The 19,336-nt window shown below is 55.9% G+C and overlaps 1 protein-coding gene across 4 annotated transcripts in view; it reads right to left on the reverse strand.

Moving 5' to 3' along the window:
• ABR (ABR activator of RhoGEF and GTPase) overlaps positions 1–19,336 on the reverse strand; it is a 178,285-nt gene that overhangs the window by 74,143 nt on the left and 84,806 nt on the right. For 3 of the 4 annotated variants that reach the window (XM_012740555.3, XM_012740559.3, XM_012740556.2), the window contains exon 2: positions 16,919–17,103. In XM_012740555.3, the coding sequence (XP_012596009.3) occupies positions 16,919–17,103 (185 nt within the window). Of the gene's footprint in view, positions 1–3,512; positions 3,998–16,918; positions 17,104–19,336 lie in introns of those variants that run through there. The other variant, XM_012740557.3, reaches the window with a different exon arrangement.

The raw sequence follows: 19,336 nt of genomic DNA on the forward strand, positions 1-19,336 counted from the left end.
GCTGAAGCAGTGTGGGGACATCCAGAGACTTTTCCTCTTCCTAGCACAAGGCACTGGGAGGTCTCTATCAGCTACTGCTTCAGCAGAATTTATAGCAGAGAGGACAGGAGCAACTGCCGGGGGACCAAGACCAAATTCCAGCTGCCCCATTCTCCTGAAGGGTGGACCCCTGTATTCCAGGTTCCCTGCTGCTGTCTAAAGTTTTAGGCAGGCCCCGTGGGGTCCAGGCAATGTTTTGAAACTTCAGTTATTCAAATCCTACCTTTACAATTTTGCCATACTCATATACTACTAATATTATTCACTTAATATTGTTCTTTACAATTGACTTTTTAAAAAGCACAGTCTTATCCTAAGTGTTGTATTTGTAATCACAGGAAAGATGGGCAAGTCATGTTTTTTCTAATGTACATTAAAATATATACTTAACTATTAAAGTGCAAAATAAATATCCAGGTGCCACCTAAAATCATCTCTTAAATCACCACGTGCGGCCCACACCTCGGAAAACACCCAAATGGGGGACCCAGGCATGGCCACTGCTGCATATGGAGGAGGCAGAAGAGATCTGGGCAGGTGAAACAGAAATACGGAAGGTTCAGACAATCCATTAAAAACTGGCACAGAATCACACCTGAAGGGTTAATCTGCATTACAAAAGGGTTTTTATTCCTGACAAATGAGTTCCTTTAAATAGCAGCTGCTACAAGGCCCCCATCAGCCCTGCATACTTTTAAATAGAACTGTAGGAAGGATTTTTTAGAAAGTGTACACCGTTTTACAGATGGGAGGTGATGCTGCTGTCAGGATTCTCATTATCAGTTTGTAGATCATTAATTCCTCAAAGGAAGTCTGGGTGTAGAGATGCAGTAAACTTCAGCTACAGCTCTGGACAAAACCACTACCAACTTCACATCTATCCCTCCTCCAGGAAGATAAAGCACCTTGGAAATTACACTAAAAATGGGATTGATTTATAGGACTGGCATTTGGGCATATGCTCAGAACGCAACTATTATTAATATTTAAGGTAAGTGCCCCTGAAGTAAAGTAATAGGAAAGAGAGAATTGCCTTGGATTCCTACCAGCGGCCAAGGAGTGTGCCAAGACCATTGGCAGCCCAGGACAACAGTGCACCGTCTAGAAATGCCCCTTGGCCATGCACATGCACACACCCATGTGCACGTGGGTGCTCACACACGCCATCTATCCCTCACTCAACTAGAAGTGGTCTTCCTCTGAATTTGGTACTCTTTTTCCAGAACCCTTTGCACAGCCCTGACTACTTTTGCACTATATTCCTATTGCCTGAGTACTCGCCCCCTTGCTCTGAACTCCTTGTGAGGAAGAACCATGCCTTGTTCATTTCGTCTTCTCTACAGCGCCAGGCAGGGTGCTTTGAATAGAACACACCTGACAGGTTTGTTAATGATGAATCAATCATTCCCACCTCTCTGCAGCTACTTTGCTTGTCTTCTGTCTCTGAGGCCAAGTCTGGTAGAGGAGGAGGGTATTCTAGGATGAGATAGGGAGCTTGGATGCCCCCAACATTTAGGCAAGGTCCCCTGACCCCATGCTGGAGACAAGATCAGGAACACCGTGGCAGCAAAGCAGAGGGGAAGACTTCACCCAGGTGCTCATGGGGACCCGGGAGGAGTGGCACTTTTAGGTGTGATACATGTCCAGGCCCCCTGGCATCCATGGGCCACCTCCTTAGAGCACCTCTGAGATGGAACAAGGCCAAGGACTTGGTACACCCTTCACAAGCCCCAATGGGCCTCACTCATTCTGCAAATTCTCAGTGGCACCAGCCACACACCAAGCATTGCGCGGTGTTTAGCAATGAACACAACGTGGCCCTTGCCCCCAAGGAGAACAGGACATAATTGAGAAGGCAGATGTCTAGAGTTCCAAGCAGAATGAAATGTGGGCTAAGACTGAGGTACAAGCCAGAGTTCAGAGACGTGGTGGGCCCATGAGGCAGTCTATGGGTGGGCCCACATCTGTGCCCCTGGGGAGGGCTCCTCAGAGTAGGCCCCTTAGGAATCCCACATCCCACCCATCTCACACGCTTGCTAAGCTCCCAGCTGGCGCTCATGGCTCATGAGCAGACTTTTCCCATCCTGTTCTCGGTGGGAAGGCTGGTCAGACCCAAGTGCAGAGCTTTCGTGGGCCCATTGAGAGATGCGACTTACCCCCAGCGCTCCAAGCCGGCTCCAGATGGGAGAACAAGGGGTGGGGGGCCGGGGACCAGTCACTGCCAGCCTCCTGGTACAGCGCCTCTCCAGTCCCCACCCAGGCCTGCAGCCACCGCTCCACCCAGACTCCGGGCATCAGCCATCTACCATGGGTCTGCAGTCTATTTTTACCTCTGCTAGCTCCTCCTCAGAGCCACACTGTAGTGTGGGTGGGGCGGGGCTGTGATCCCCATCTTCCATGAGGAAAGGAGAGGCCCAGAGAGGCTCAGGGACAGCCTCCCATCCCCAGCGATGCTGTGTGCCACACCCTCTGGGGCCCACAGATGGGCACTCTCTGTTGGGCAGCCTGGCTTGGCAGTCTGCAAACTCCCTGTCATCCATCTGTTCTCACTGGCCCTCCTAGCCACAGAACAGAGAGGGGCTGAGCAAAAGGCTGAGGTTAAAGCCCTTAGAGGCAGCTCCAAGAGAGAGAAAGGAAGACTGTGGTGTGCCATGTTAGACTCAGAGGTGGCGTGGTTCCAAGGGGGAAGCCCTGCCCCTGGGGAAGGGGCAGAGAGAAGGCAAAGGCATTAATGCATCCACTCCCCTCCTGTTCTACCTCCAGGCAACCTCTCCGGACAGGACAGAATTGCTGCAGAGAATGCCTGCCGCCAATGAGTGGGTCCAGCAGATGCTTCCTGCCTATTCCCACCTCTGCTGCCCACCTGGCTCCTGCCTCCGAGTCAGTTGTTACCTCCCCTCCCTTCAGCTGACCCAATTCTTTCCCTTCAAGGAAGCTCAGTGACCTCTGGCTCTTGACCTTTCCTAATGTTCTCTTGCCTCAGCCCCAACACCCCAAGTCCCCAGTGTCCTCACTAGGAAGAAGGTGGCTCCTGTGGCACCTACTTAATGAGTGTCCTTATCCTACCTATGCCATGGAAACAATGAATTATTGGCCACCGGTTTCAAGTCAGCCAGCTCCTCTGAGGACAGCAGGCTCACCCCACTGACATGCCCACCAGGTGACTCATGTCACTGTCAGAGAAAGCCCTCAGCACAGCTGGCCTGGGGAAGGCCGGCAGCCACTCCCCCTGAGGACAACTGGTGCAGGAGAGGCAGGCTGCTCCTCTCCCCCGGGAACAGCTGCCAGTGGCCACAGCCCCTAGCAGCCCCTCGCAGGCATGCGCCAGCCCCGCTGGCTGAGTGCGGGGCTCCCCCGCGCCCACGAGGTTTGTGCACGAATCAGCCATTTCTGCCCGCACTCTGCTTCGGCAGTGAGCGCTGCCAGCCCTGCCCCCTCCCCGACAAGCATCCAGGGCGTGTCACGGTTCCCACCTTCACAGCCACCAAGAAGGGGGACCCTGAGCCGGGGCTGGTCGGGGTTCCCAGCTCACACTCCTCCAGGAGAAACACATCTTCGTCCTCCAGAACCTTGTCCAAAAAGCCTATTGCCTCCTCTTCCTCCTCCATGGCAGCCGGAGCCCGCGGAGGGCAAACAGGAAGCAGGGTCCACGCAGCAGCCGCCGCCGCGCCGCGCCGCGCCGCCCAGGAGGCAGGCAGGCGGGCGGCGGGGAGGGGAAGAGCGCGCAGGGCAGGCCTACACCAGCGTGCCGGCCTCCCCGGAGTCTGTCCTGGCACCTGGCCACGGGCTCCCGATGAAAGGCTCCATTATGAACCTTTTCCTGCCGCCGCTTTCCAGCCCTCCTGCGCGCCGGCCGCGGTCCCGCCTCCCGCGTCCCCACCCCGAGAAAGGGGAAGCGAGGCCTCCGGGCAGCCCCTGCCGGCCGCCGGCCGCCTCTCGCGGGGGCTCGGCCGCCGCCCCGCCGTCGCAGGGAGGTCCCCGGGCGAACGCGGCCGCCGCGCCGCAGCCAGCCCTCCGCGGCCCTCCGGGGTGCGCGCGGGTCGGCCGGGCGCACGCGGGGCCCCGCGGCCGCCGCCCCGGCCCCGCTCCGCTCGCCCCGGCCGCCCGCTCCCCGGCGCTCGGGCTCGGTCCGGGCGCCCCGCGGCCGCGGCCCCGGCCCCACAGAGCCCGCCCTTTCTGGACGCCGAGGCTCGCGCTGGCTGCTCTCGACACACAGGAAATGCACGTCTTGACTTGCGAGCTGGAGCCGCTCGTTCCCTCTCTGTGGTCACCCGGCAGGCAGGCGGCTGGCGGAGGCTGCAGGAGCGGAGGAGGGAGGGAGGAGGCCGCGGACGGCCGGGCGGGCGCAGGGGGAGGTCTGCTTCCCTGAGACAGGCTTTATTTACAACTCGGAGCCGAGCCCCGCCGGCCAGCGGGCAGGGGGCGGCGAGCAGCTTCCCCGCGCAGCCGCCCCCCAGAGGCTCCCTGGAAGCCTCGCCAGCCCGAGCCCCCTTCGCACCTCGGCCTCAGGCGCCAGCACCTTTGCGGACGGGCGGCCCAGGCCTGGTGAGAAACCACAGCTGCCACCCCCAACACGGCTGAGCGACCATGGCTTTGTAAAAGAGGTGCCAGCTGGGGCCCGAGCACGCGCAGCCAGGCATCCCCGGCAGCCCCACTCCCAGCCGCTGCTGAGACTAGCAGTACCACCCCCCTGGAGCAGGGTCCCCTCAAGAGAGCCAGCCCCACAAGGCGAGGGAACCCGCCCTCAGCCTGCTTCCCTGGGCTTCTTCCACCGTTACAGAATCTAAATGCACCCCGGGAGTGAAGCTCATGTCCTTGCTCCCTAGTCCTGAGATGCACATGCCCCTACTTTCATGGAGGAGGAGTCTGAGGGCAGCACCTAGGGGCAAAGAAAGCTCTTTCACAACACAACATCCAGGGCAAAGGTTGCAAAGGCCAGGAGGCTACAGGTGCTGTAAACCAGGAAAGTCAGCCAGGTAGGGAGGGGCTGGGTGAGCTGAAGACACCACCACTCAGCTCAAGCTACGGGCTGCCCAAGGCAATGCGGGCTCGATGTTGCCTGATCTCTGATTGTTCAAGAGATGCTAGAATCTGGATTCTTACCTGAAATCTCCTGATTTTAAAAGGATGGCAAATCATTGACATTTTTTTAAAAGTGCGGTCTAAATGAACCATCTGTGCCTTGGATTGGGCCCACAGACCAGGGGACTGCCTTTCTTCTTGCAGCTGGTTGTTTCTTTGGGAAGGTTAGGAGGGCCGTGTGTGTGTGTGTGTGTGTGTGTGTGTGTGTGTGTGTAGTGGGAGTTCCCTGAATGTCCCCTCTGTCCCACTTTCTTCCTGGACCTGACATCTTGGAATCAAAGCTTCACACACTATCAACCCACTACTTTTCCTTGTAAACCTGTAGAGTAAGTGCCTCGGACCAGGTGACGCAGTGTCTGGGGCTGTCCATCAATGCCCCAGGTGTCCAGCACTAGCCTCGCACGCACGTATCACATTTCCTGTCAGATGACAACTGTATGGCCACAGGCTAAAGAGTCACATTGTCAAAACTGTTTCCAAAGGAGGGTCCATTGTGCACCATCCTGGGTCCATGTGACTCTCTGTTCCATTGGGCACCTCAGCGGAGAACAGGGCCCTTTGCTGAGCCTCCAAGCGGGGTGGAGGACTGAGGAGGAGAGAGGAGGACAAGGGAAAGAATGGATGTGCTTTCTTATCCCTACTCCCCCCAAATTCTGTGGAAGCTCCTGCCACTCTGTTAGCAGCAGAGAACCTGCCCTCACTCAAGACAGGCTCCATCCTGCTACCAAAGCTGAAACACAGACCAGGGGATTTGGGGTGGGCTCCCTGGGGCCCCAGGGCTAACAGCCATTGGTCCCAGCAGGGTTCAGCAGAGGCACACCCCTGTCCCCTTGCTCCAGTCCCTGGTTTTCCCCTGTCCCTGCTCTGACTGGGTTATAAATAGCACAGGCACATCTGAAGGGCCTTTTCAGCCACAATTCCTCATTTGGTTTGGGCGGGTAAGGCTGTTCCCAGGGCTTGGGAACAACCGGGCCTGGCATTCCCCAGGGCACAAGTGTGCCAGCTCAGGGCCCTGTGCCACAGGTTCTTCTGTCTCCCGCCCCGTGGCTCCAAGTGCACGGCTGGGCTGCCCACACGGGTCAGACAAGCAGGCGGCATGGGGGACGGGCCTAAAACCCCAAGGGTCCCCCCTGTGTCCCTTTCCCCACCCAAGAGGACATGAGGTGCCCTTAGAAGTCTCCTGAAGTATCCCCACACCCTTATCCAGCACGGTGAGATGGACACCCACTTCTTCCCCAAAACCCCGAACCTCTCAGAAGCTGCTCCCTGAACATCCAAGGCATTTCTACCCCACCCCACCCCAGTTGGCTGGAAATTCCAGTGAGTAACTCGAATGCCCCCTCCGTCGGACACAGACTCCACTCAGGCCCTCAGTAGTCCTCCTGGAGGGGAAGTGACTCACAAGTCCCATGGTGTCCCCTTTCCCTTACAAATGCCCTGAGCCAGCCCTGGACCTAAGCTTCCTCCCTGTGTCCTCCACATTGCCTGCTTTGGCCTGCTCCAAAGCCCCCCAGATTGCCTTATGCCAAAGCCAGAGGCCCCCCTCCCACCCCCTGGCCTCTGCAGTCTGGACTTCCTCAAAGCCCTCAGCCCCCATGACCAAGCAAGTGCTACTTCTGACAATTCTTGGGTTTGGGCCGGCCCTTCTTTCTCCTGCCTCCTTGTAGACGTGGGAGTCACCCACTGGGTCCCAGGCCTCGGCCCTCTGTTCTCCACCCTTGGAGAACTCATCCGTCCTCCCTTCCAGGCCAATGGCAGCCTGTCACCATCTCCAGCCCAGTGTCTTGCTGGGCTCTAGGTCTGACACCTGCACCGTCTGCTGGATCTCCTCACTTGGAAGTCCCAACAACAGCCCCTCAGTGCCACACACCTGGACCCAGCGACCCTTCCTCCTCCCTAAACCAGCTTCCCCTTCTGCCTTCTCTGCTTCTGTTGGTGGGGCCACCATCTTGTGACTCTTCCTTCCCTCAGACCCCACATCCCTTTTACTGAGTCCTTCGGTTCTTCCTTCTTTTCCTCCTCCAAAGCCACCACCCCAACCAAGGTTTGCAGCATCTGACACCTACACAGCCACAAGAATATTCCACTTTGACTCCTGATCTTGCCTGTCCGTCTATCTGTTCGTTCATTTGGTCGTGCACACCCAGAGAAGGCCTGGCATGGCAGACACACAGACCTGTGAGACAGAGCCCTTGACGTTGGGGTGCTCTTGATCTGCTAGGGGTGAAGGATGTATGAGCAAACGAGGCAGCGTCCTCATTTATCAGCCACAGTGGGAACAAAGGACAAAGGCACTAACCCTGCCTGAGAGGCAAAGCTTCAGAGGAGAGTGGCTTCTGAGCAGCGTATGGGAATGAGGAAGGGTTTCCAGGCAAAGGGAAGAAGCCCTAAAAGGAAAAGGCTAGAGGACAAAAGAAAAAAAGGGGCAGGAGATGAACTTGGAGAAGTGGCCAGGAATAGCACTGGGAGGGTGAGGGGCACGAACTCCCCCATGGGCAATGGAGGGAGCACCCACTGAGATTTCTGACACCTACCAAGTCCACATCTCAAAGTCTCCAGTGGGTTACTTCCCATAGATGGCTTGCTCCTACCCTCATCCTCCAGCCCCTCATTCCCTTACCCACTCAACCAGCAAGTACTGATCAATTGCCTACGATGCATCAGGCACTGTGCCAGCCACAAACTGGGGACAGTATGCCTACCTTCGTGGAGCTGATGGTCTCAGGGGCACACTGACCACTGTGATTAACTCCTGGGGCAGTGCCAAGGGAGGGGCCATGCCAGGGGAAAGGCACAATCTTGGAAGTATGCAGTTGAGGTACAACTCTTCCAGAAAGGATAACATGGAAATACCTATTGTGATTTTAAGTGATCACACCCTCTGACTCAGCAATTCCACTCTAGGGAAAGTCTCTGAAAAAAAACATTTCTACAAGGGCACAAAGATGTACGTACAAAGATGTTCACTGCAGTGATAGTTATACCAGTGAAAGACTAGAAACAGTCCAAATGTCTATCCAAAGGATTGATTAAATGGTTTAGGGTATATCCATACAATGAAATACTGTATACAGTCAATGAAGAGGAATGTGGTAGATCTTGAATCACTGGTATGCAAGATGTCTAAGACTTATAAAGTAAAACAAGAGCAGGCCAGGCATGGTGACTCACGTCTATAATCCTAGCACTCTGGGAGGTCAAGGTGGGAGGATCACTTGAGGCCAGGAGTTTGAGATCAGTCTAAAAGCAAGACTATCTCCACTAAAAATAGAAAAATTAGCTGGGCATGGTGGTGTGTGCCTGTAGTCCCAGCTACTTGGGAGGCTGAGGCAGGAGGATCACTCAAGCCCAGGAGTTTGAGCTTACTGTGAGCTAGGCTGATGCCATGGCACTCTAGCCTGGGAGACACAGCAAGACCCTGTCTCAAAAAAACCCAAGAACAAACTACATAATAGTACCAATAATATGATCCCATTTAAAAATATGTATGTACAGTTTATACATGGAAGAAACAAGGAGAATCATGCAACCAACTCTTAGCAGAAGTTCTCTCTGCAGGATGCAAGTTTCTATATTATGTATTTCTGCAAAATTAGAATTTGTAGTGATGTAATAGGGGAAAAAAGTTAAAAAAAGAAGTGTGGTAAGTGCTATGATTGGGAACACAGACTGAGCTCTGAGGGCACAAGCAACAAAGGGGAAGTCACAGGAGCCTCTCTGGAGGGGGTGACATTAAAACTCACACCTAAACATGAACAGGTGAGCCAGGATAGCGGGGCTGGGAGATCAACAGGAAAGAGACTGTGTGAGGCACAATGAAATGAACTTGGTCTGGCTGGAGGGGCAGCGAGTGTTCATGCATTCATTCAACCAATCTTTACTGAGCACTTAACGCGTGCCAGGCACGGTTGTAGGCACTGGGGACTGCAATGAGCAAAAGTTTTGTTACAAAACCAAGAACATCTCTCTCTTCTGGAGTTTACATTCTAATAGGGAGCTGGCCATGAGGCTGCAGAGGTAGGCAAGAGCCAATGGTCAGGCCAGGCAGGGCCCTGACAGCTATGGTAAGGGTTTGGACTTTATCAGCGAGGCACAGGGATGGTACTGAAGGTTTTTAAGCAGGGAGTGACATGACCATTCCTTAATGCGTCCCTCCCACTGATGTCAGATTACGCTTTCTGAAACACTGCTCACTCTGTGCACAGGGGAAGCTACTATGTCAGCCCAAACAAGGGCAGTGTGGCCCTGACTGATGACTCAACCCATCACACTACTGATAACCTCTGCAAGGGCCAGGCGCAGGCGCACCTCCAGGCCTTTGCTAGTTGCAATTCCTCAGCTGGAAGCATCTTCTCCCTCCACTCTGCTTAGCCCTGGCACTCCCAACTTTCTTGGCAGAAGCTCAAGCCCCACCTCCCAATTTGATGGAGCTCAGTAGATCTTGGGACGATGAGAAATGACTCCAAGGGGCCAGTGCCAGGGCAGGCAGAGTTGCTATGGCTACAGATGGAACCAGAGTCATCATCTTCCCAATAATTTTACTCTTCCCTCTGCCTTCCCTTTCTCTGTGATCATAGAAGTTACTCCAAAAATCATACGCAGAGTGCAACTCCAAAAAGCAAATGCTAGGTATGAGCCAGTACATGATGCTGCTTACACAATTAAACAAATAAACAAAAATAAAACTCCCCTGCATTCTGGATTTGAATCCTCTGTCTTCTGCCAGTTGTGTGACCTGGGCAAGTCATTTAAAGTCCCCGTGCCTCAGTTTCCTTGCCTGTAAAGTGGGGATAATTGTAGCACCAAGTCTAGGGTGGCTGTAAGGACTCGCACATGTAGGGCAGTGCCTGGTGCATGTTAAACCTTCATCTGGCACCAGCTGTTCTCCTCTTCTTTGGCAGGTGTGTGTTGGGGGTCAGAGGGGAAGCCCTGGCCCACTCCGAGGCTCGCCTCCTACCTTGCCTGGTGAACCCAGTGCCCACCCATCCTTTGCTGTTGGTTCCCCTTAGCCCTGGGATCCTCCGTCATGTGACTGGTTTCTGAGGAACCATCCACCCCACCTGAACACCTTGACTTATCTTCCCTGGGAGACCCTGTGAGCCTTCTGGGCATTTCCACTCACTAAGTATTTTCTGAGCACCTACTTTTTCCCACTTAGTAAATGCCAAATGTCCCCTGGGGGACCTCCCCACGCCCTGGAACTGCTGTTCTAGACTCTTACCTTTCTAACCTCCTCCTAGACCAGTAGTTCTCAACCAGGGGCCATTTGCTCCCCAGGAGACATTTGGCAATGTCTGGAGATGTTTTTGGCTATCACGACTTGGGGGTGCAACTGACACTAGTGGGTGTGGGCCAGGGATGCCACTAAACATCTACAATATGCAGGACGACTCCCCACAACAAAGAAATACCTGCCACTTCCAGGGCACGGAGCCTGCTCTGAACGTACTCTGGAACCGGGGCTGGCTCTCAGGAGGGAGGCGGGGTGAGCACTTACCAGAGCTGGATACAGTGGGCTGGATCTGTGTTTCCTGACATTCCCTTCTTCCTAAGCCCACAAACCTCGGATAGTGGGTCAGTGTCCAGCAAGGCGGGCTCAGGGCTTTCAGGGGACTCCCCCACAGTGGGGAGTGGGAGGGGCAAATGGTGGCAGAGAGGGAAGCGGCCCAGATCAAGTCTAAAGCTCTTTACCAGCCACTGCGCTCTCTTCTTTGTGCCTCTCTCTTCCCCCTGAATTCCCCATCGTGGTGCACCCCCAGGAAGGGCCTTCACCAGGCAGGGATGCTGCTGGGAGCTGAGCCACCCCCTGCCAGGGCCAGTGTGAAGCGGGGCCCAAGAGTAGCCAGAGCAAGGGGCCCGTGAAACAACTGGGGTTCACATCCTAGGAGAGACTCAAATCCAACTATCGCCCCGGGAGCAGGTTGTTTGTGTGGTGCAGCGCCAAGCACGTTCAGTTGTTTACACCCCCTGGTCCTAGAAGCAATCCTTCCAGGTAGGATTTGATTGATGCCCACCTGCAGTTGAAGGGACTGAGGCTCAACAGGTTTCCCAAAGACACACAGCCAGAAAGAGGTAAAACAAGGACTCGAAGGCTCATGCTCAGAGAGGTGGCGGAGAGCAGTGGTTATGAGTCGCCCACCGCTGGCTAGCTGCGGGACCTTAGGCGGTTTATGTAACCTCTCTGCACCTTAGTTTCCACATCTGTAAAATGGGGCAGTAATGGTACCGACCTCACAAGGCTGTGGCAAGGACTAAATGAGCAGATGTTTATAAAGCACCATAACAGCGCCTGGCACTAAGTTAGTGCTGTCAAAGTGTTTCTAGTCTTTCTTTTCTCCGTGTTTCCAAGAACATCCTTCATGGGAAAGAAAAACACTCTGGCCTCACTAGCACCTACTAGTGGAGAAATGAGGTGACAACGATGGAAAATAATGTCTGTGGGACAAGAGCCTGTGTGTTACTTCTCTGTCGCTCTTCTGCACACAGGGACGGTAGGAAGTCCAGCCCTGCCCTCAGATGGCTCAGCTCCGTGTGGCTGAATATCTGTGAGGACACTCTTAACGACTTTCATAGCACTTGCTTATTTGGGCCAGTCACCTTCTGTCTCTTTCCTTTCCTGCCTACGGATTCCAGGGCTCCAGGGGCAGAGAACGGGTCTGGACCCTCCCACGCACAGCGCCTGCAACCTGCAGGAGATCAGCTGACTTTACTGAATAACGTTAATCTGTGGGTAGCCTTACTGGCAGATGTGAAACCCATTACTGAACCATGACCCCAGCACACTAGCAGGGAGAGATGAGAGCTACAGGGATGAGCCAGGCCAGCCAGGTGTGGTTAATCGGGGAAGACAGCATGGGGGGGGGGGGTGTGTGCAAGATCCCAGCCAGGTGTGAACCAGGGATGGGCCAGAGAGGACAGGAAGAGCCAGCTACAAAGGGGACTGAGGGTCACAACCACGGCACTGTGGCTACCTACTTCCTACTTACCTCCTTCCCAACCTGGACAAGCCAAGGGGCCACCCTGAGCCTTAGTGTCTTCATCTACAAAGTATGGGGGGCTCCCCCAGTGGCTGGAGGCAATGAAGCCCCTGGGCTCCTAGCACAGCACCTGGCATACAGGAGGATCCAGTTAGTGTTCTTCTCTTTGCAGCAGGGACCAAAGATCCACAGAGGGGAGAAAGGAGGAGGGTGGCAACTTGTGGAGAGCACGTCCCTGGCCGCACCACGGGCACCCACCGTGCAGCTCACCCAGGCCTTGAACGTGGTCTCAAGAGAGTGAAGCAGGACACAGCCTCAGAAGCTCCCAGCTCCCCACGTGGCCTCCTCACCCACCTAGAAGCAACCTCTTGGCTTTGCAACCTCAAATCCCAAGCCCCGAGTCTCCACAGGGGACTGAGAAAGGGAAGACGGGCAGCCACTCTTCCCAGCTTTATCTGCTGTGACTGTGCCTGCCCCGCCTTCCTCCTGACCGGCCATCCCAGAGCTACCTGGTTCGGTTCCACAACCACCAGTTGAGAACCCCCAGCTGCCTGGGAGCCACTGCTGGAGGCCACAGAGATGGTCAGGGTTAGGGCTCCTGGTCTTGCAGGGCAGATGTGCCCCCCAAATAGCTGTGCTCACCTTCCAAACGGTGAAGGGATCAGCCATGGGCCGTGAAAGTTTCACAGGGAAGGGACATCTGAGCGGGGCCGACAGCACCGAAGGCCTACCCCATCAGAAAGACCCAAGTTTAAATAGACTCTGGCCCCCCTGCTGCTGCATGGTCTTGGCAAATTATGTCATCTTTCTGAGCCTCAGTTTCCTCAACTGTAAAACGAAGATGGTTATAGCACCTACCCATAGGGTGGTCGTGGGCCTTACGTGAGACAACACAGAGAGAAGGCTCAGCAAAGTCTCTCTAAGAAGCTGTGATGACGAGGAGGAGGAGGAGAAGGGGAGGAAGATGAGGGATGAAGGTGGTCATTTCAATCCACCTCCACCCTTGTCTCTGTATTCTCCTGCCAGCTGGAGTCCGACCCGTGCACAGACTTTACAATTGACAAAGCGTTCTGCCTAACACCATGTCACAGAAGCCTCGAGACAGCTGTGTGAGGTCAAGAGAGAGGAAGTCCTCGGCTTCGCTTCACAGATGAACAAACGAGCTCAGAGAGGGTGCATGCCCTCCCTCAGGTCACACAGCTACAAAGTGGTAGAGCTGGGACAAAACCCAAATCTCTTTCCTGCCTGGCAGCCCCTTCTCAGGGTGAAGCCAGGCACTGTCGGTTGAACTCAGCTACCAGTGATCTGTGGCCCTGGTCCTGCCAGGGTGCCCTGCTCAGACTGGGCTTGAGGAAGGTCTGTGGGGCAGGGCTTCAGGTTTCACCCGGAGACCTCGCTGGGCTGCACAAACCGAGACGACAGCAGCAGCGCCAGGCTGCAGAGGGGCGTGTTAGGGAGTGAGGAGTGTGTGTCCTGCCAATGCCACAGACACCTGGCTTCATCTGGGGCCACCACACTTGCCAGGACGGATCCAACCCCAGAAAGGAAGCTGGTTGCAAAAGCAGACCCAGTCACTGTCCAGCAAATATTTATTAGATGGGGTCCTTGCAATGCGCTTGTCTCCTACCCCTCCAAAAGCCGATGAGAAAAATCTAGTGGCCCCTGGTCACCAAGGACTGAGTAGTGTGGTAAGCCGTGCCTGGCACTGCAGGTCTCACCTGAGCTATCCTGCTCCATCCTCCCAGCTGCCCTTCAGGGGAGTGAGTTAGCGCTATTTAGAGACAAGGAAACTGAGGCTCAAGGGTGTTAGGATACCCATCCAGTGTCTTATAGATAGAGAGTAGTAGATTTTCATCATCCAAAGCTTATGTTCTTTCCATTCTCTGGGATGCTGAGAGGGCAAGACTGTGATGTTTCATTTTTATATGTCAACTTGATTGGACCACGGGGTGCCCAGACATTTGTCCAAACATTAATCTGGGCATGTCTGTGATGCCCAGACATTTTTTGGATGAGATTAGCGTTTGAATCAGTAGACTGAGTAAAGCACCTCCCCGGTGTGCGTGGGCCTCGAATCCATGGAAGACCCGACTAGAACAAAAAGGCAGAGCAAGAGGGAACTCCTCTCGCCTGACCACTCGCACTGGCACCCTGGTCTTCGGACTTGGACTGAACATTGGCTCTTCTCGGGCTTCAAGATTACTGGCTTTGGGGCTAGAATTTATACCATTGGCTCTCCTAGTTCTCAGGCCTTCAGCCTTGGATTGGAACTACATGTCAGCTCCCCTGGGTCTCTAGCACTTGACTGCAGGGATTGGGACTTCTAAGCCTCCACCGTTACCTGAGTTAATTGGCTCTAATAAATCTCTTTACATATACACACACACACACACACACACACACACACATTAAATACATATACACACTCTATTGGTTCTGTTTCTCTGGAGAACCCTGACAAATACAAAGACCAAATCTTGGGCTTCCAGGCACAAGTTGGCTGCTTATTTGGGTGTGGAAGGCTCAGCTATCAGACTGTGCCAGAGGCCAGATATCTGAATATCTAGAACAATTGTCTAATTTGATCCAAAAGTTCCCTCTGTTCCAAAGGCCACAACAGGAAGCCTGACAGGGGAAGGGACCTGCCTGGCCAAATAAGCACAGCCAAGTAGCAGAAATCTTGGCCTTTTCTTATTTTTTTTTTTTTAACCCAAACATTCCCAAGTACTCAGGAAGAAGTGTCAACTCCTTTCAGGCACCCCAGTGGAAATAGCAATACTAGCATAGTCCACTAGGTGGGGCCAGTGACACAGTGGAAAGAGCAGAAATACTGGCGGGGGTGGGGGATGCAGAGGTTGGAATCTCAGAAACTGCAGGTTGGATAAATGCTCCCCTACCCCTATCTCTGGAGACTTCTAGCCAATGGTGCAAAAATGAGTCCTGGGGGCCCCAAGCACTTTAGTGGGTTGTCACTCTGTCGTGTCTCTAGATTTCAAAGTCCTCAAACTGAGTTATTCCATCATGAGCCACCAAGCAAAGCAGGCAGCCACAGGTGAAGTCATTGCTGCAAAGCCCCAGAGCACCAGGTGGGGCATCTCCCCGCTGAGCCTGTGATGTGATCTCTTCACTAGAGAAAACACCTGGCAGTACCTTTCACCTGGGAATCTAAAAATCAAACGCTCCAGCAAGGTGGTTGTGTGATGAGGGAAGGAAACGGGGACAGGAAGCAAAGAGGACGGCAGAGAGGGGAGAGGGAACAGCAAAGCCCCTGGCCCTGCGATGAGATCCACAGGGCACCTTCCTGCCCTGCTCACAGTGGGTAAGAGCCGAGTCCCACCGGGGCCTCTGAGCCCTGCTGTGGTCTGAGCCCTGAAGGCAGAGATGGGGAGCAAGTTTTCTCCTTCTTGCTTTCCCCTGGTGGGTCTCAATTCACCCCCTGGAATACCCTCTCCTCTACTGGTAGCAAAAAACCTTGCCCCTGCGTATCCACAACGGCTGTCTCCAACTGGCCACCCCTTCTTAGGACCACAGGGCAACAACACCCCAGACTGCTGACTGTGGGGGGCCGTGGGGCTGAGCAACACCTGTGCTCGTCCCCTCCACCTCCCACCTGCCCCCATCATCCCTTCCCAAACGTGCACTGCCTGCAGTCGCTAAGCGCTGCCTCAGCCTCTGTTGCCATGGCAACAGTGTGGCTTCCCCCAAGTGGGAAGCGGTTGCCAAGGCCCTGGTTGCCAAAGGCTATAACAGCCACCCCGGTGTGTGAAGAGGGGGTGAGAGCTCTGCAGAGGGGTGGAGGGTGGCCAAGGAGGCTGGCAGGGAAGGAGCCAGGGGGTCTTCAAGAACAGTAGTGTCTACTGAGCCTCGCGCCGGAGTGGGGGGGGGGCGCCAGGCCCCTGCAGGAGGGGAAAAAGCATCACATGGCATCTCAGTGACTGTGCCTCTGGTGGCATTAGGGGGAAGAGAGGAGACCCCCACAAAACACACCTGGACCAGCCTGGACCTGGGCACTCGGAGCCCCACCCCCAGCCCTGCAAAACGCACGCTGCCAAAGAGGAACACTTTGGTTCTTCTCCCCAACTACAGGAAAAACAGCCTTCAGGAAGCTCTGTCTTGCTTGCCCATGCGTCTCCAACGTGCACACACGAGCTGGGCCCAGACAGAGTCTGTCCCTGTCGCCGGGAACAGCACCAATTGCGAGGATTGCAAACCCCCCCCACATTTCTATCCCCTGGCCTGTCTCAGGGCACGGACTTAATATTCCTTCTACAGTGCTTCTCTCCGGAGCAGAGCTCTCGCCTCTGTCAACAAGCAGAGAGTGGGCAGCATCAGGGCCTATTCCCTCCTAGAGCGAACAGAGTAGGGCTGGAGGGGGCCCTCTGCTCTTGGGGAGCACCACAGAAGCAGCTCGTGCCACCCCGCAGGGAGCATGCAGGCCAGATCTGCACGTTTACAGCCCACAGGCCACATCTGCAGCCACTGCCCTGCCTGGGTGCAGGGGGAAGGCAGTGGTCCCTGCGAGAGCCCTCTCCCCATCCTGCCAAGGAAAGAGACTGCAAGGGAAGCCGAAAGAGGAGGTGAGGGGCCAGGGGCCTGGAGACCAGATGGCTGCTAGAGGAGGGGAGACAGGTGCAGGGTGGCAAAGCAGGTGGGGGAGAGGAGCCCGGGACCAGTTGCTTCTGATGAGGGTACCAAGGACTGCCAGGTCCAAATGTCCCTAGACCCATTCCTTCTGTACCAGCCCAAGCACAGCCTGGCCCACGATGCCCATGCCTTCCTCACTCCTCCCCACATCCAGAAGAAAAAGCAGGGGTACCTACCCCAGGTGCCAGCCCCTCGGGCGGGGTGGGGGAGATGCTGTCCCCGCCGCCCTGGCTGCGGGCGCTGAGCTGGGGGGACATGGTCGGCGACTCGTCGATGTACGGCATGGTCTCTGAGCCCTCCGGGGGCCCTTTCTGCTCCTCATTCCCCTCTGCGTCGTAGTCGTCTGCCCCGTAGCTGAAGTCTGAGACAAGGAACAAGAAAGGCCACTGAGAGTCCTCCACGAGAGCTGCCAGGGACTGGTAGCGCAGTGGGCGCCTGCGGCGGCCCCCAGCTGCCATGACCCCGGCCGCACCATCCACGCCTGGCCCGGGTGGGGGGCTGTGCGGGGGCCCAGGCCTGGCGAGGGGCTGGGGACTGCCGGCAGGCACTGGCTCTGCACGTTCAGAGGCTGCTGGGAGTCGGGGGGGAGCGGCTCTGCCGTTGCCACCCGCTTAATAGCATGTCAGCCGCGTATTTCGAGCTGCTGTTTCCTTTGCCTTCTGCCTAATTCCAAGTCTAAAAATTAACAGTGGGAGCAGGAGGCAGGCCGCTTCCAACTCTCCTCTCTGAGTCACCATTTTGCTTTTTATAGGGAATAAGGAGGTGGGGGCGGGCCAAGCGATGTCACTTCCTGAGCCCCTCCTCCTTGGGTACCATTTGTACACAGGGCCCAATCCCTCCAGGGGGCCAGGGCAGGGTTTGGGGTGGGAGGGTTGAGAGAGCGTGCTGAGGGAGCCCTCACCCCTTGGAACGGGGCCCTGCAGGGAGGACAGGCCCCAAGGCAGCAGGGTGTGGGCGCGGGGGCTGTGCCCAGGCCTGGCAGGGACATGGGTGAACAGCATAGTCCTCAAAGCCTGCACTTATTGCTATAATTTCAATGTGGGCTTCCTTCAGAGGAGGAGGGAAGAAAAGGCTGCAGCAACCACCTCTGGGCTGCCAGCACCACCGGGCGCCAGTGCCCACGCACTGATACCCCCTCCTAGGGACCGCGGGCTGGACCGAAGAGAGAGGCACCTCGGGGCTCCACAGTGAAAGGGCTGCAAGGCTGGCCCCAGAAGGCCCTGCGTCAAGCCCGGTCACTGCAGGTGACAGCATGAGGGACCCTTCCACTCCCCCCACCCCACCCTGTGGCCTGTTTGCCTCCTCCAGCCCTGACCTGCCAGGGCCAGGAGTGGAGAACACGGCAGGGCTGCTGCTAGGGCCCGTCTTGGATCACCTTGTGCTGGGGCCACCACCCACCGGGAGGGGTGGAGACTCCTTGCACACTCGTCACCGGGCAAGGGAAGAAGAGACTCAGCATGTCTGGAGACCAATGGAGCCAGCACCGTGGTGGGTACGGAGACACAAAGAGCACAGCGCCAGTCCCCCTGGGCTCCGCGATAGCCTGGTGCCAGCGGTGGCCTCCCACACACTGGACGGCCCAGTGGCAGCGCCCACTTGTCAAATACTCCCCAATGTTTCTGGGTGGGATTCCCTGGGCCAGGCATCTTGGGATGTCACCGCATGTGACGGTGGAGGCTGCGGGTCCTGTCCCCACCCTCTGCTCAGATGCCACTTCCTCCAGGTTGTCTCCCCTGGTGGCTCAGCTCAGAACTCGGACAGCAGGTGCCTGTGTGGGTCCCGCTCCTTTGTTCCTGAGCCCCTGGGCAGGAACCGGGTGTCTCGGTCATCACTGTGTACCCAGCACCCACGGGCCAGCACGCAGCAGGCTCTCGGTAAGCATGCGTGGAGTGCATGAATGAGCAGAGGAATGCACCGTCCTCAGGTCTGAGGTCGGAGCCAGGTCCCAGCCAGCCAAGTTCTCCACGGGGGCCCTGGCTCCTCCTCCTCTGTCACAGCCCTCGGCAGCCAGCAGCCTGAGAATGGTGTCAACGGGTCACCAGGACGCCTGGCCACGGCCTCACTAAGTCCAATCTGGCCTCTTGGCAGCCGAGCGCTTCCCTAAGCTCGCTGCACCTGCTCCTCCTGACTTCCTCTTCCAGTCCCTGAGCTGACGGCCCATTTAGCTGTCAGGCCATGTGGGCTATTTTTTTTTTCCCTAAGACAGGCAAAAGTAAGCAATAGAGCCAAGAGCTCAGATTCCATCAGGCCACGCTGACTCTTCTGTGCACTGACCGAGCCCCAGGAGTCGTAGGGATGGGGCCCTCACACTTGAGCTACTAATATTTCCCAAGGGCAGGAGTAGAAGGGACAACGGGGGGAGGGGGGGTGGCTCGCCTCCACGTCACAGTCTGGCGTTTCCTGCAGGGCGGGAAGGTCTGTGCCAGTCTTCCCCGATGTGTGGACAATTCATGCTTATCAGAGATACAGACCACGGTCTCCGCCATCTCTTGCCCCTTTCAGCCTAACCATATCTCTTATTCTCCCCAGTTTACAGACAGGGTCACTAAGTCTTAGAGATATTTGCCTAAGGTCACAGAAAGGACCTGAACCTG

This window comes from Microcebus murinus, chromosome 18 (assembly GCF_040939455.1).
Source record: "Microcebus murinus isolate Inina chromosome 18, M.murinus_Inina_mat1.0, whole genome shotgun sequence".
NCBI lineage: Eukaryota > Metazoa > Chordata > Mammalia > Primates > Cheirogaleidae > Microcebus > Microcebus murinus.